The 17,904-nt window shown below is 39.5% G+C and overlaps 1 protein-coding gene across 2 annotated transcripts in view; it reads left to right on the plus strand.

Moving 5' to 3' along the window:
- LOC133648723 (A-kinase anchor protein 7-like) overlaps positions 1-17,904 on the plus strand; it is a 95,650-nt gene that overhangs the window by 75,340 nt on the left and 2,406 nt on the right. The window contains exon 9 of one of the 2 annotated variants that reach the window (XM_062045074.1): positions 17,219-17,904. This exon is cut by the window's right edge and continues 2,406 nt beyond it. In XM_062045074.1, coding sequence (XP_061901058.1) covers positions 17,219-17,403 — 185 coding nt within the window. In that variant the 3' untranslated portion in view covers positions 17,404-17,904. The remainder of the gene's footprint in view (positions 1-17,218) is intronic. The other variant, XM_062045075.1, reaches the window with a different exon arrangement.

Below are 17,904 nucleotides of genomic sequence, written 5' to 3' on the forward strand. Positions count from 1 at the left end.
GCTGCTATATACTAGAAGCCTATAGCCAACCATGTTTCCTTTTGTAAATGACTAGACTAAATACAAGTGCTTTTTGAAGGATATTTAGATGTTAACTGGCTGTTTAGCTTTGCACATGTAAAAACATTGCAGGACTGCTTGTATCAGAGATTATATTACATATTTTACATGCAACGATACTTGTGTTTTTGCTGCTATCAGACCGATATCTTACATCAAGACCGGATCAAGACACCACTACTAAAAAAAAACATTGCATGGCATCTTTACTAAAACAAAAGGTATAAGAGTAAATTCCACACAATGTATGAATTATAAATAACTTCCAGCGCTGGGATGTTTGGCCTGAAGCGGACATATTGAAAAAACAAAATACTACTTGTCTTTTGACTTGAGAAACTTGCATTAAAAAAGGACCTGGACGTTAAATCGTTATTGCCATTAATGTTATCTTAAATCCAATATCCTGAAATTGTGGCTCGATACTTTTGTCCTGAGAAAAACTGTGTGAGCTTTTATTATCATAGGAGTAGGAAATGAAGGTAATATCAATGGGACGAATGGTTCTTTTTCCTCTTGGTTCAGTTCCAGAAGCCATTAGACTCCATCCTGGGGTATGCTAAGCTTCTTTGTTTGCACTTGCATTTAATTAAAGCACAATCAATCCATTACAATGAGCTACACCACTTTGTCTCGACTTCATTCATCTTAGCCACACCACCATTTAGAAAGAGCATCGCATAGTCTGCTAACACTGCTTCTTCCAAGCTTCTGTTCTTGCTGAACACAGCAGAAAAAAGGAAAAGTGTTTAAGTGTGACAGCTGTGTGACAAAAGGCCCCTAGTGGTAACGTAACATACAGATGTACTTGCTACAGAATAAGCAGAAAATTGCAGCAAAAGCAATTTGGAGAGCAAATATTACATGTTTACTCTGCCAGCTAAAGAGCAACTTCAGCATCTGCTTATGTAAAAGAATGACTGCAGCAAAAAAAAAAAAAAAAGAACCTAAAGGTCAACACATGGCTTATGCATGTTTCTTGAGGAAAGCTTGAAGGAAGCTTGAAGTTTGTCACCCCCACCTCTTCAATAATGTGTGTGCCTTTTGGCGAGTGTGCGAGTAGACTCACCGCCGGGCAAGACTGCTGCCTTAGACGACATCATAAAACTGCCATTCTTACTAAGTAAACTAATTATTACAAAACATTGTTCATCTTTCTAGGTCACTGATTGTGTGAATGACCAGAAAAAAAGCTCTGACTCGCTCAGGGACAACTCGTTTGATGCCACCTGCTGTTCTGCATGAATAAAGCTTTAGATCTAAAGTACAAGACGTACGTACCACCTTTTCGGAGGTTTTCTATGGAGGAAAATGTTGTCCTATATCCTAGCCACTATAATAGAGTACTTCAACCTCCAAGTTCCGAGTAAAAACCCGTAAGAACATGACTGCATTATAGAAAGGACACTATAAGCATTGTATGGTGGATTTTTTATGTCAGTAGTTGGAGGAAACAAGCCTTAAAGGATGTACCATAGGTTTAGGACAGTACATGCAGTGAGCAGACAAGCTGTACAGTACATGCCAGTAGAGTTTTTTCCCCCCATATTCAATGGCTACATGTCAGACACACTCGCTTTTGCCTGGATAGGACGCCTTCCATTTGGCCGTGCTGGCACCGCACAATTTCAAGTGCACTTATTGTAAGTTACAAACAGGAGCAAAAAAGGTTATTTATATTCATCACACATTCACACATAATGGAGTGGGTGGAGTATTAAGGGGTTCATACAAAAACTGCCGCCTGCCTGACTGAGCCTTGAATAGGGATGATACTCGAAACCGGTTTTCCCGGTTGTTTGATAAGAAAAGAACCGAGTCCTCGGACTCGAGTCCCTTTTTGAGAACCGGTACCCGTTATCGAGACTACTATAGTAAAGGAAAAGAGTTGATTCTTTATTCGAATCCCGTCCCGACCAGAAATGCTCCGTGGGACATCACAAGAAATGGCGTCACGTAGCTCAGTCATTAGGCGCAGATAGGGAAAGCAGGAAAACAATGGACGGGTAAAAGCGCTCCAAGGTGTAATAAAGTTCAAAACAAAAGCTATAATCCATCGAATAACTTTACTGAGAAATTTTAGCAGGGTAAAACACATGACGAACACTTTTACGACCAACCGGAAACATAGCAACCAGGCTAGCAACGCACCTCCTTTACGGCAGCTGTCGCAACGTTCTTAAAGCAACCGCAGCACATACATATATACAACATATCTCCCTTTTTTAACTTTTGTTTTTCTTTCCTTGTAAACAAAACAAAATCACACTGTAGATGTGTTGTCTGTCTAATTATAAATAATGCAGACGAGGCGTGTTGGCTGAGTTCTTGACGTTTACTGTCACAGCGTGGCAACATGCAACACTTTTCGGGGCTACCGCGCATGCTCGTAACTCCCGTTGCATGCTGGGTAGTGTAGTTGTTATATTCTCTAGCTCATAACATTTTTCCCCCTATAAAGAAATAATGTTAACTCAATAAAGTGTATTTCTTTTTTTAGCTTTAACTTTTCATTTTTTAGCATTGTAACCACATTCGCAAAGAACTTTACTCTTCATAGAATTTTCTTTCAATAAAGAAATAAAGTGCAAAAATGTCAAAGCATCATAACAAACAGTTATGTCAAATAGCAGCAGAAGTGCACTTTTTGGAGAGCTGTATTATTTTCAGTTTTGTGCCCAAGGGACTGATTTTATTTAACACTATATTATTATTTATACAACTATAGTGATCACAGAGACAGGTTGTTTTTGTGTTACTGTATATATTTGTTTCTCTGAAAAATCCCACTTAATATACTTTGGGTAACAACAGTCAATATTTATTTATTTTATTTTATTTTTTTAGGTGGGTAACAGTCAATATTTATTTATTTATTAGATTTTATTTTTTTATTATATAATAAAAGTGAGCTTTTGTTAAACCAAATATTGTGTGTTTTTTTCCATATACAACAACCTATCTGGACTCGATAAGAGAATCGAGAAGGAATCGGTTCGATAAGATGATTTGATAATAGGCCCGAACTCGATAATTCCTTATCAAACATCATCCCTAGCCTTGAAGTACACAATTTCACACACTTTCATTTTCGTAGTGAGATGCTCGCACTACAGTGTAAAAGTGTCTATAGAGCCATATAATTTCAACACAAAACAAAATCACAATGAAGTGATTTAAATAATTAACTTTAGATCATTTTAGTAAACAACCCTATTATATTGAACAATCTCCACTGTGCCCTATGTCTCCTCTTGGATAAAAATGTGCATCCTTTAAGAAATAAGGACAGGAGACAAGACCAAATCCAAGCCACATGTTCAGTTAAAAAATTGGGAGCCACCCACTGTTTTTGCAGTAAATTACTAAGAACAGCAAAGCACTCCTACTAGTCTGTAGAATATATTTGACTAGCACATTAGCAGTAGTGCATGAGAAAGAATATAGTAAGCAGTAAGACACCAGCTGAGCGAGGATGTTTTGTTGTGTTTTTTGACATTTTCAAGCGGTTAACTTCTTTTTACACTTTTAACAACTAATAATAACGTTGAAAAATGAGGCGCATATGTGAGGCTTATCACTCTTACTCGGCAACTTCATAAAGTTTGAATTGCCTGTGTAGTTAATGAAGGTTTCATAATAGCTGCAGCCTGACCCTGGAACAGAATATTTATATTAGCATGATTTTGTTCATGAAAAAATTACATCATACTACCATTTTTTTTAAATTATTACTCACACACACAAAGATACAAAAAAAACATTGCAAACATCTAAACAACACATTCGCATGCAGCAGCGGGCCACAGCTGCAGGCCATTCACCGAGCATTATTCAGTCTACAGTGATGAGAGATGGGCGGAGCCTATAACCTAAATCTCCCTCCTCCTTCCCTTCTTCCTTTTATACACACACAGAATCTGGCATCATCGTTCTCCCTTTTCCTCGCCCTGCTATTGAAGCATTGTCCAGACTCACACTCCATGCATCATGTCGCACAGTGCACACCATCATTAAGCATTGCAGTCATGTTTTCTGCTGCACACGCACACACACACAGAGCTATCTCCCTCCCTCTCTTGCTTGTCTCCCTCCTCCTATTCTGCCTCCTCCTCCTCCTCCACGCTGTGTCAGTACAAAGTCGAGCATGAGCGAGGAGCCACCGGTTCATTTTTGTGCTGCCTTTACTTTTTCTTAAGTGGAAAAATAGGAAATCCCCCTACTATTCTTTTGATTTTTTTTTAATCCTCTCGCTTACATTCCTAGCAGCGTCTTCCTGTGAATACCGGCATCGATACGTAGGGCAGTGAAGTCTTGTTCGAAATGTGCTTTTATAACAAGTAAGGGGGTAAAAGAAGGGAAGAGAGGGGTCGTTGGAGACGCCATGGGTCAACTGTGCTGCTTCCCTTTCTCACAAGCAGAGGAGAAAATCAGTAAGTGTCCTCCATGTGTGGGTGTGTATGTGTGTGTTGTCCAGACAGATTAAGGTCCATGGTGACGTGCATGAATGCATGTGTGCCTTTCGGGGGATCGCATGTCCTGCATATGATGGCCAACAAGGAGCGTTGTTGTTGTGTGAACAATTGTGAGAGCACGCTGTTCAGTGTTTAGTGAGAATGGCGAGGTCATTGGTAGACGGCCGAGTGTGTTTAGCATGTGACCTGTTAGCTGCAGTAGTTGCACACAATAGTTGGTTTGTTTAGTAGGTGTGTGTGCCCAGCAATCAAAGTGTCTACTTAAGTGTTGTGGTTGTAGCATCATGCTTAGGTCTTGGAGTCTCATATGAAGCCACTTTCAAGCTTATTACAAGTTCCTTTTGGTCTATTGGCAGTTCCTGAACGGTTATACGACCATTGGATGAATTTCGGGCCTGATCTTGCACAGCTGATGCAGAGTTACAAGCAGATTTTCAAACTCATTGGATGTTTTCCGTCACTGTGCCAAGTGCACGAACAGCACGCTAAAATGAAGTCGCTTTCTGGAAGTTTTAGACACAAATTGAGATGCACGCAAATACGAGAAGCACGTTGTTTTTAGCATTGGCATTGATGGCTAAACAGTACAGTCTTTAATTTGACTTTTGTTCAGTGCAAGTTGGAATTAATCAACCAAAATCAAGAAGTGGAAAATGCAATGTCTTTGAAAAGGAAACAGAACCTATGACGCCACGGCGTAATGAAGGGAAACCCTCTTGTATGGTATATGTCCTGTCTGTTCAGTAAAATATTTTTTAAAGGGGTCATATTATGCTTTTTTTCTCCATTTAAAACACTTTCTTGGGGTCTACATAACATGTATTGGTGGTTCTTTGGTCACAATTTTGCATAGATTGTTTTACAGACCGTCTTCAAGCTGCTTTTTGACCGTTTCTTTAGGATGCGCTGTTTTGTGGGCGGTCCTATTTACTTGCTTCCACTTCGACTATCAGCCATGTTATAGTTTTCAGCGCTTGGAGTTTACTGACAGATATAAGTTAGAAGTATACGCTACTTTATATTAGAAATGGCAACAACGCAGTATGCATGTGCATGTACGAGCCAGTCTGCACCACAACAAGAGGTTAGAGAAAAATAAGGAACCATTTGACTCCAACTCTGGACCACACTCTTCGGGTAAAACATTACTATATATGGAGATATCCGCTGACATATCTAACGACAGATACATCACTTTTTAGAGCAAGTTTGGAAGAAGGCAAGATTTTTTTTATAAATATCTCCGCCATGCCTCTATAATTTGATTTTACATTTTGCGGACTTATGGGGATCAGAAGGTTTGCCAAACAAAGTGGTGTGTGCAGTGTGAATGTGACGCTAATTGTCACCACGCCTGCGTCCATTAATAGATAACTTATTCTTACACTTGTATGACGTTTGAAAGTAATACTTCCATCCATCCATCCATTTTCTACCGCTTGTCCCTTTTGGGATTGCGGGGGATGCCGGAGCCTATCCCAGCTGCACACGGGCGGAAGGCGGGGTACACCGTAAGGGACAAGCGGTAGAAAATGGATGGATGGATGGAACTATTTCCTATGAAAATACAGACACCTGCAGGACTTAATTGGGATTACAGTGACGCTGAACGTGTAGTTAGCAACAAAAACCATTAAGTGTACGCCCTAAATGTATGTCTTAATGTATTTATTTTGAAACTGCTCTGTGACATGTGCTGTTGACCTCTTGGCCAGGTCACCCTTGTGAAAGAGATCTTGATCTCAATGGGTTTTCTTATCTGGTTAAATAAAGGTTCTAAAATGGCAAAGTGGAAACATGCGATAATAGTCAAGAAATGCAACTTGTCGAGACACCAGAATACTAAACACACTTTTACATGCTGTCTCAGCTGCTTGTAGCAGCTTTACCCTGAAACAGATGTTTTTCCTTTTTTTTAGATACTTCCAATGCACACATCAAATTCATCAGAATCAATAAAAGAATCACATTTTTAAAGGGCCTCACCGAAGCCCACTAACCCAAATTAAAGTATATGTAGACTAACTGAGGCTGTGCACTTATAATTTGAGTGATTTGGAGCACTTTTGCAAGGAGACAGACTCCTCCCTTTAAAGACTAAACGCATAAAAGCAAATATATTTACTGGCTATATTTACACTGCAGGGTATGATCCCCAACTCAAATGTTTGTGTTATACACAATCTTTTTATGTAGTTATTCACATTGCAAAATAAATGTGACTTCTGTGTGTGTTTAATGTGAACGGAATGTGCCTGTGAAGTCACCCGCATGTGCACAAAGCATGACGTCACACGTAGAGCCCAGTGTTTCCGGCTGTGATTTGTGTAGGTGTTTGTCCTAGTGCATTTGTGGTCATTTTTAGTTTGTGAAACGAGAGTTAACATTTATTATTTTATGTATGAGATTAAGAAGGAAGATGGTAACAATTTTGGCTATGGTAGTTTGTGGGATACTTGTTACGACGTCTGTGAGGGTGGAGGTGGGACATTGACGTAAGTCCTATATTTTTATCACTTCTAAAACATAATTTTTCACCACAGACTGTTTTCTGCTCCCTTGACCAGCATTCACTTTCATTTATGTCTGTTTTGGCAAAAAATTGTGACATATAGGTCGGATGAATAAGACTGCACTCGCATCGGATACCTGCAGTGTGAATATAGGAGATGTCAATTACGATATTTTTTTTGCCCTAAGTGAGTTGTATCTGATTTTTTTTCATGTAAGACTGAACCGTACAATTCTGATCTTCTCAAATCCAACCCAGGCCTCTTTTGTATGTGGTCATAAATCCGATTTGTATCTGATCTGATAAATTATACCCGCAAGTAATATACTGTGATTAATCACAATTAATCAAAATACAAGGGTGCTTAATCTGATTTACAAATGTAATTGTTAGACAGCACTAATTTTGACATTGTTGAGTTCCCCACAAGACAATTTAGCTTGCTTACAGGAAGTTGTTCTTTGTGTTTCCCAGTGCTGTAACTCTTGTGTTTGCACCATTATTGTAGCTCGTATTGAGTGGTATTGCTAGAATATGTTATCTGCTTATGGTGCCTGGGCCACAATTACACTGAACTTTGAAGTTAAGTAGAGGGCCATAGAATATAGGCTGTGAGTTTGCAAGCCCTGATAAACGGCAAATAATTTACTTAAAAAAATGTTAACTGTGATTGCCTCCAATTCTTGAAACTGCCAGAAATGCACCCGGACTGAGAGCTTCTTGAATTGGGGCCATGTTTACTATTTCCGCGAACACACCGCAGCACGTGTGAAGTCTTGTCATTTCACCAACACATTCAGTTCACTTTGGACACAAATAGAAGTAGGTTTTTGTAATGTGATCATACTGCAGTGTGAACGTAACCACTGCTGCTAATTGTATGAAGCACAGTTATGGCTAAGGTAGCTATTGTTAGCAAACATACTGTATAAAGGTCAGTACTTTCAGGTGTTTGGTTCTGTAAGTGGGCTGTATTTATTGTTCTGTGCTCACTTAAGTGCTTGCATTATCGCTGCTGCACAGGTTGATGATTGAACACTGAGGCTGTTCATTGTTTATAGTTGTCATAAATTCAGACTTTGTTTATGTGTGGGCGTGTCAAGTGCACTTTTGTGAAAATATCCTGGCTAAAACCGTGCAATGTTGCGTTAGCCTTCGTGTGCGCCGTCTTCCTGTTTATTCGCTCGCCTGCACTGCGCAAGTGTCCACGCTTGCAGCTGCATAGCTATTACCAGTCCAGCCACTGTGGCCTACTTCTGAGGGCTGACGGAGACCTGGAGGCAGGACAGAAAGAGGCAAAGGAAGGATGCTGGGGGTGAAAACTAATGAGGGGCAGAACAACAGCAGGAGGTTGTCGACATAGAAAGTGTGTGATTATATGATGACACAACATGACAGCACGTGTTTGTATGCAAGTAGCGCATGCGTGATCTCCAACATGGTGTCACAGTTGTGTTCACACCCTTAACACAAACAATAAAAGTCACATGCATAAATCTGCCAATAATACATGTCAACTTTAGAAGAATTGTAACTGCTACTGTACATGAAAGGAAAATTTAAAACATAGTGCTTAGCTTTAAATACAAATACATATGAAACATTCGTAAATGTCATTCACATGTGCAATAAAAATAAGCAAGGGAAGAGAGGAGGCGCTGACTTGATTCATTATTTTGAATCCATTTAAGTTCCTCAGCCAACTTTTTTTCTCTCTTTCTCTCTCTGGTGCTTCTGAGTTTAACTCTTTCATCACTCCATCTATGTCCTTTCAAACCTCAACAAACGTAAAAGCTCTAAAATATTCATCATTTTTGTTCATGCTCACTACCTCCAGAGGTACACGTATTTCTTCTCCATGCTGTGCAGGATGAAACAGTAGAAAAGTAAAACAAATCTCCCAGCAAAGCAGATTTTTGTACTCCTGAGTGAGGCACTTTGTAGCAGTGTGTCGTTAGAGTTACGTTGGAAATGGGGTCTGAAAATGCTCCAATCAGAAGCATTATTCAGTAAGGACCTGTTTGTCATGGGAGACCCTACCAGGGGCATCGAAGCCCCGGACAACATAGCTTCTAGGACAGACCTGGGCATTGTGCGGCCCGCGGGCCGCATCCGGCCCTTTGTACGTCCCTGTCCGGCCCGCGTGAGGCCAATTATAAATTACAAAATAAATTTTAAAAAGCATCTATTTCGAGTGTGCAATACAACGGTGCTGCTTTTGTTTTGAAAAGCGTTATTTGTATTACTTCCGTGTGGACGTATGCTCGTGCGCGCAGCGGCAATCTCAAATTACAAAATAAATTTAAAAAAACATCTTTGTCGTGCGTGCAATACAACTGTGCTGCTTTTATTTTGAAAAGTGTTATATGGGCGTATGTCCTGTGAGGGAAGGCGCACAGCGACAAGTGATGCCCGCTAAAAAGAGAAAAGTTGATGACGAATGGCGTGTTTTCAACAAGACAAGTAAAGGTAAAGCTGTGTGCTTATTTGTGGTACACACGTTGCTGTGTTTAAAGAATATAGTGTAACGACCTGCTGAAGTAGATGTTGTCTTCTTGAGTTGCGTAAATGAGGAGTGAGGAGACGTGCGTGTGGAAGGAACGAGATATGTTGAGCTGTGTTACTATAGCTTGCTCAATAAAAGTTTAAAAAGAGCGTCAGACTTGATGTGCACTTCTTCTGGACGCTACAATTGGTGGCAGAAGTAAAACTTTGCGCATACTGCACTGTTTGTGTGCTACGTCATCGGGAGGTACGTGCCACGTGAGGAGCTCGCCGCAAAGAGAGAGAGAGAGAGAGCGTTTACAGGTGCAGCCACGCTGCTTGCCACGGGGGGAATTCCGCCCTCAATGAAGACTCCCAGGTTTGATGGCAAGGCGAACTGGGAGGCATTTCATCCCACTTCTGACATCAATTGTAGCGTCCAGAAGAAGTGCACACCAAGTCTGATGCACTTTTTAAACTTTTATTGAGCAAGCTCTACTAACACAGCTCAACTTATCTTGTTCTTTCCAAAAGGAAAACCAATCCTCACTCCTCATTTCCGCAACAGCAACGCTTCCTCCTTCTTCGCCAATCACCTTACAGGCGTGCTACGTTCACAACGTTTTCTTATCTGGTTAAATAAAGGTTTTACAACAAAGAGGATGCAGGATAAAGTGACAGAAATTGACATTTTTGTATTGTAATATACATCAGGAAGTGTTGTGTAAGAAAGTGTTAAAAATAAAACCATCAAAAGCCATCTGCTTTTGTATAAAGATAAGTTAGGTTAAATGAAAATATTATTATTATTATTATCTATCTTACGGTATATCAAAAATAATTTGAGCAAAATTTAATTGAAATATTGTCAGTGTGGCCCTCCAGCAGTGCTCGGGTTGCTCATGCGGCCCCCGGTAAAAATTAATTGCCCACCCCTGTTCTAGGATCATTGGGAGATGCAAACTTTTCCACCACGGTAAGGTAGCAGCTCAGGGAGGAGTGTTTGCTAATTATTAAAAGATAAAAAAATGTTGTCTTTAACATTTTCCAGGCCACAGACCCTCAAACTGATATGAGAGAAATGGAGCGGTAACCTTATTTTATATCTTGCATAAAATGGTGTTTTAAGTTAAATTTGTCCTAAAGGTACTGTATCTTGTTAATCTGTGGTTTTTGAGATGGAGGCTTATCTCTCATTTACTTGTTTGTTGTTTTGTTACAAAATGGTCCATTTGTCTCATCCAAACACTTAAACATAAGCTAGCTGCTAGCTAAGAATGGGCTTTTGGCCAATCACAGGGAACCTGACAGACAGAGCCTTCTGATTGGCACAGCAGCAATAGGCGCGTGTCCATTGTTGGAGGGACATGTGAATAAACCGGTGCCTTGTGTGTTGCAGAACGTGCACTTTGCTAGCTTAAAGGGGAATACTTATCATTCACAATCATTATGAAAGGCATGACGACAGATGTATATATATTTTTGAATGCATTCTAACTCGTAAATAAACGTAAATATAAGTCAGTTTACATCTGAGCCAATGGGAGGTCCTCTATTCCGCCCATAAAACCCAATAATTTAAAAAAAAAAAAAAAAGCGCCAACAATACTCCATTTACATTTTGTGACTTGAATATTAACCAAGTATTAGTGATATTGTTATTATAAGCACTAACTCAGACAAACTATAGCGGCGCTCTGATCACGAGCATGTGTGCCAATGTTGACATGATCGACTGATCTGCTGGTTCTTCGTTTCCTTGCTCGTCAAACTTTATTGTACATCATAGATAATCCCTTTCACCTGGATAGTATCACAACAAGTTGGTACACTTTGACAGCCAATTTAGACCCAGAAACGGCGAGAACGACACAAAAAGACACTTGGTTCCACCTTTTCTTAGCAAGGATTATCCTAATAACTGCAGACCCTGTGCAGTAAGTGATGTTTTATTATGTTTGTTGGCCCTCATAAAGTCTACAGTGAGTAGTAATCAGTGATAGAGTTGACAAACAAGCAAACGTTGTGATGCGCCGCGTATGCTTAAATGAGCAAAAAATGTAAATATTAAATACCTGTTACTACATTACATATATACTTACATCATGTCTATAAAACCTTAATGGAGGTGTTTGGGTGTTTTTAAGGCCTTTATAGGTAGAATAGAGCGTCTTCCATAGGCTCCATTGTAAGCAGACTTTTGATCGCATTTATTTCCGCAGTACCTCCGCGGAACCCCAGGGGTCCTGGATCCCCTGGTGAAAACCTCCATCTTAACCAAGATGAGAGCAACTTCATGGTGCTTTTTGTTATGAAATCACAAGATGGCAATAGCTGCATTTGAAGCATCCAGGAGCTTTATCAAGTTCTGCATGCGCTGTACAACGTTGCTACCCAGTCCCAGTCCATATGTGTTGCACTCGCCGTGCTGTTGTTTACCACCAACTATTAATGTTGACTCAGCAGTTTTCTCTTTAGTGCTATTACAACCTTGGTTGTGTTGCTACTGTGTTCTACAAGATATTAGCATGTGGCCAATAAGGGCTAAGTTTTTCTTTACACTTTGTCATGTACTCCAAATCATTATTAAAGTCAAAAGCTTGGTTTAAGAAACTGTTTTCCACATGTCAGCTGCTCTTCGTCTTCTTTGCGGTTTTGGTAAATAAATTGAAATCCTTGACGCTATCGTTTACTGCAAGTTAGCATCAGCAGCTTCAGTTTGAGACTGAAGTCAATATCTTGTGTCAAAGGCATTTCCTGAGGAAGTTGCTGCATCATCATCATCATCATCAGTGTTGCAGAAGTCTGCTTCATAATGTCTCTCCTGTCCTTGGTCTTTTACTGACCCTTCAAGGTGGTTTCTTGTCGCCCATCCTTCATCTCTGCACCTGCTGCCTTCTTTCCCCCACTTCAGACCTCCATTAACCCAACTATCTCTTCTGTTTGTTTCTTTGTCTAAAACCCCGACTAAATCTCAGCCCAAAAAGAAAAACGTAAATCTGACACGTTATCACTATTTTACTGCACAACGTTAACAAATTAGTTACGCGGTGCTACCCTCAACAGTTTTATTCTGGCCGTAAATGAGAGATGGAGCTCTTTTTGATTGTGTGTGTGCGTGTGTTGATAGCAAATGTAGCTCCCATCTTATTAAAAAACACTTTCTACCGCATAGAAGGTTCTTGAAAGCCTGACTGGAATTTGTGTCAGAGAAGTGGGCCGTTAAAGATAAAATACGTGTGTCGGGCTGGTATTTGAAGTACTTGAGTTTTTAAACTTTCCAGAGTGTAGCTCAGTGCCAGGATGTAAACATGCACATCTGTGTCACTCTTAAGCCTTATATAAAACATTTGTACAGACGAATGGGTACCAAATTCCGTACTTTTTTTAGGTACTGACCAAATTCCATCAGTACTACAAAGTATCAACTTGATACTTTGTAGTACTGATGGAATATTATGTGACTTGATTATCAAGTCACATAAAATTCAAAGATTCCATATTTGGAAACCTTTGTTGAACCTTGCACGTGACATCAGGTCTGGTTGCTGACTCGGAGGCTCCAAACAAACTTGTTGCTCAATGCCAATTGTGCATGCTGGCAACTTCTATTGTGGTGTTGGGTGCTGTTTGCAATCAGTCTCAATGGTATAAAGGTAATTCATTAGACAGTGGTTTTATCAACACACCATTTTGTGTGTATGTAGCTTTAATGCTAATGATCTGTTTGTCTATGTGCTGTGTACTTGATCCACTTTTGAAGTAAACACTGTAACTGAGCACTTGTCCAATGTAATAGATGTCATGTATATCACATACAACAACATAACATTAAGGAGTGGGACAGGACCTTACAAATATTAGCATATAACTAATTTAGCTATGCTAGTTTTGTTAACATTGCATTTGAACATTATGCTTGGTCAGCTTGTCAGCAGAAGAAATACTCAATGATCATACTTACTTCCTGCGTCCATAACTGACTAACGAAGGTTGGCCGAGCTACAGACTGCACTTCAGGATGTGTAGCAAAGCCTGAGGAATTAACTATTTCCTTCATGAACCTAAAAAGCGAGCGTTTGAGCATCTCAAAAGTGTAGCAAACAAGAGAAGGAGATGATGAACACATTTTACAGTTCGAACATCATTAATAAGGAAATTTGTTGGCATTTTCTGTGAGTACTGTTGACTCTTCAAATAGAAAAAAATTGTCATTCTGCTTTCGTAAAACATTTAGTTTAGTTTTCTGTCACTGCTCATTTGTGTTAAGTTAGGAAGCAAACTAACATATTCAGCAACTTTTGCATGTTAACAAATATACACTATTAAACACAAAGTGTTGTGTTAGCACTTTCTTTATACTACAATTATCGGCATTTGTATTCAAATGATTCAAGCTGGAGTGAACACAAACAGCCGGGCAGGCATATGATTAAAGTCCTGAAGGAGATTTTTAATTTGTTTTTCCCCAGAGCAGGTTTGCATTTCGATGATTACTATTCTTTGTTTTGCTGCAATGACATTCATCATTCATTAGAAATTCAATCATGTGCTTGAAAATAATTAACATAGCCAATCAAAGCCATTTTAACATGAAGAACTCGACTACTTAAACACTCCCTTCAAAATGTCTGTCGCCATGACAACCACTGATTCACAATTTGCCACTAAGTGAAGCAAATATTTAAATAAAGTTGATTCAAGAATTCTAAATAGTTCGAACTTTGTTTGCATCTCCTGAATGGACAATAATTATTTAGGAGGTTTTGTGCACAATGGACTATTTTTTTTTGCCACACAAGGAAACCATGAGACATCCCAACCCATCCTCATGTCCTTTCCATCCATCCATCCATTTTCTACCGCGTGTCCCTTTCAGGACCGCGGGGGCTGCTGGAGCCTATTTTAGCTGCATTCGGGCGGTAGGCGGGGTACACCCTGGACAAGTCGCAACCTCATGTCCTTTCATGTTCTTTTAATCAACATTGCAATCAGGAAAATAAATGATTGCCATGATGAGGTTTATTGTTATGAAAAAATGTGAAATTACGCGGTTTTAATCCCAACTAACTAATCAGTGTATTGAAGGTCAATCATTCAAAATACAGACTTGCCATTAAACTTGTGTTGTTTTTTTCTGGCCTTGTTTGATGCAGCAAAACCTTGCAGTGCTTGTTGTAAAGAACAAAAAATAATTAGATGCTGCTGCCTTACAAAATCATCAGTATTTGAAGAGGAGTTTCAATTAAAAAAAGAAGCTAGAATACAACACATCACTACAGGCGTGTGTTTTTGCAGGGTCTCTGCAAGTTAAGTCAAATTTTAAAAGTTTTTAAGACCAAAATGTATACAATTCATCATCGATTTCACATGAAACTCTAGTCTGGCTCATGTGAGCAGGCTACTGTAACAACACATTTTGTTATAAGTTACACAAACGTGATCAGAGTCACCCGTCTCTTCTAAAGTTGTACGCATCATTGCAGTGACTATCTTTTCAAACAGGGTGCAGCACTAATCTCCTCGAAGTCAGTTTTGGCCACGCACATCTATCTTCTTCTTCATTTTATTCCTGACATGACCATTTCTGTTTTTTATTTCAGCTTGTGTTCACTTCTCGTAGACAAGGCAATGACAACAATCGCTCTGACGTTTACTCGAACCAAGAAAGAAGCACCTCCTACTGACTTCTGATTGGTCAGAACATGCCGAGCTCAAGCACATGGCTAATTTCAATATGATTTGTGTATTTATAAGGGGGTGTGGTCTGGGACCAATTTCAAGTTGATTGCAATGTAAAAAAAATGTGCTTGGCTTTGTGCGTGCTGACACTTTAATACATGTGAATTTTTACTTGGGAATGTAGTTTTCTGGATTTGAACATACGTCTATTTTTATTAGGAATGCCACACAACTCTTAATACATGAGGCCCCAGGCATTGTTTGTTCAATAGACACAAATGGTTGAACTAACACTTACAATCCCACACAAATAACTCGGATTTTGTATTGGTGGGTAGCACCCTCAAAAACCCAAACATTTAGAAGTGTATGCATTTTTTTAAACTAAAGATAACGTTATATATTTTTAAGAACTTTCATGGTTGTAGTTAAGACATTTAATTGGATTTTTTTATCAAATTTAAGACATTTCCAGATTTTAAACTGTAAGACCCCCCCGTACATTTTACACAATATTACCAAAATAACGTCCTTCATGAAAGTTGATTTGTAATTTTACAAAAATAATGTCAAATGACTAGGAAACAAAAATGTCACAATGTTACAAGAATGAAGTTTAAATATTACAAAAATTAAGATGTAATTTTACAAGAATCAAGTCTGAATATTACAAGGAAAAAAGTCATGATATTACAAGAACAGAGGTGAAATGTAGAGATGTCCGATAATGGCTTTTTTGCCGATATCCGATATTCCGATATTGTCCAACTCTTAATTACCAATACCGATATCAACCGATACCGATATATACAGTCGTGGAATTAACACATTATTATGCCTGATTTTGTTGTGATGCCCCGCTGGATGCATTAAACAATGTAACAAGGTTTTCCAAAATAAATCAACTCAAGTTATGGAAAAAAATGCCAACATGGCACTGCCATATTTATTATTGAAGTCACAAAGTGCATTATTTTTTTTAACATGCCTCAAAACAGCAGCTTGGAATGTGGTGGGGGGGTAGGGGATAGCAGGGGGTGTATATTGTAGCGTCCCGGAAGAGTTAGTGCTGCAAGGGGTTCTGGGTATTTGTTGTGTTGTGTTTATGTTGTGTTACGGTGGGGATGTTCTCCCGAAATGTGCTTGTCATTCTTGTTTGGTGTGGGTTCACAGTGTGGCGCATATTTGTAACAGTGTTAAAGTTGTTTATACGGCAACCCTCAGTGTGACCTGTATGGCTGTTGACCAAGTATGCTATGCATTCACTTGTGTGTGTGAAAAAACGTAGATATTATGTGACTGGGCTGGCACGCAAAGGAAGTGCCTTTAAGGTTTATTGGCGCTCTGTACTTCTCCTTACGTCCGTGTACACAGCGGCGTTTTAATAAGTCATAAATTTTACTTTTTGAAACCAATACCGATAATTTCCGATATTACATTTGAAAGCATTTATCGGCCGATAATATCGGCAGTCCGATATTATCGGACATCTCTAGCGAAATGTTACAAAAATACACGTAACATTACAAGAACAAAGTCATACTATCAGAAGAATGAAGTCATTTGGTTTATTTAAATCATGTAAAAAATATTTACAAGAACAATTAAATCACCCCAAAAATGTGCACTTAAATAATTACACATGTGAATTTTAAAACCAAAATGGTAAAGTGAAGTGTTTTTTACGATTCGCGAGGAGTACTAAGTAGTGGAGCAAAATGTTCATAAGTTACAAGAGCACTTCAAAGTTCTACTTTACGAAAATATGTTTTTGGGATGAGACTTCCACAGTAATGTTCAAAGAAAAATAGCCTTTTGGTGTTCACATTGGAATGAAAATGCTGACGTTCACTTGTTGAAATTACAACTTAAATTGTTATTTTACGACTTTGCTCTGTGATATTTGGAAATGTATCATATTTCCCTTCGCAGTTTTGTTGTCACGCAATCTATGTAGTGTTTTGATAAAACGATCACAGAGGTGTGCTTCTTTTCCTAATCGCAGGTGGGCGTCGCCGATCAGAGCTTGATGAGGCGGAGCTGCTGAGGATCAGTAAGCGATTGGTGGACGATGCTGTCAATCGGGCTCTGCAGCAATACAAACAGGAAACGCTCCAGAACGGGGGCGGTCCCAATGTGCCTGCGGAGGGAACAATAACAAAGACAGGCGACACAGACGCCCGGAAGTGACATCATTGGACATCTGAAGGAGTCCGTGACCGGGCAGCTTGTTGTCCAGCAGGCTTGACGGACTGAGAACGCTTTGGACGCTCAGCTCCAAACCAGCGCACTAACCTCCGAGGCTAGCCCGTCATGCTAGTTTGACTCAGGTAGCAGCCAAAAAAGTGCCAATTGCTCCTCGCTTTTTGTCTTTGCTAATTTGCTGCTTTGCGTCAAGAGTTGTCGCTCACATGATTTTTGATGTTTTTTAACTGAGAACCAGTCAACCATTGCGCAAAAGACATGGTGAGATTCCTAAAGCATAACACGTTGCACGGCGCTACGTTGGCCTAACATGATTTGTCACTACACGAGTTTGACTGCCGTCCTGTAGAGAGACAATCATTGTCAGCTTGTTGCTAGCACAAAAACACTAGCCATGTTAGCGTAGAACCACAGTGGACTACGCTACGCTACAGGACGAGTACATCTCCTTTACTATCATGACTTCCTGTTAGTTATTTTGTACGA

Source organism: Entelurus aequoreus, linkage group LG04 (assembly GCF_033978785.1).
Source record: "Entelurus aequoreus isolate RoL-2023_Sb linkage group LG04, RoL_Eaeq_v1.1, whole genome shotgun sequence".
In the NCBI taxonomy this organism is placed as follows: Eukaryota; Metazoa; Chordata; class Actinopteri; order Syngnathiformes; family Syngnathidae; genus Entelurus; species Entelurus aequoreus.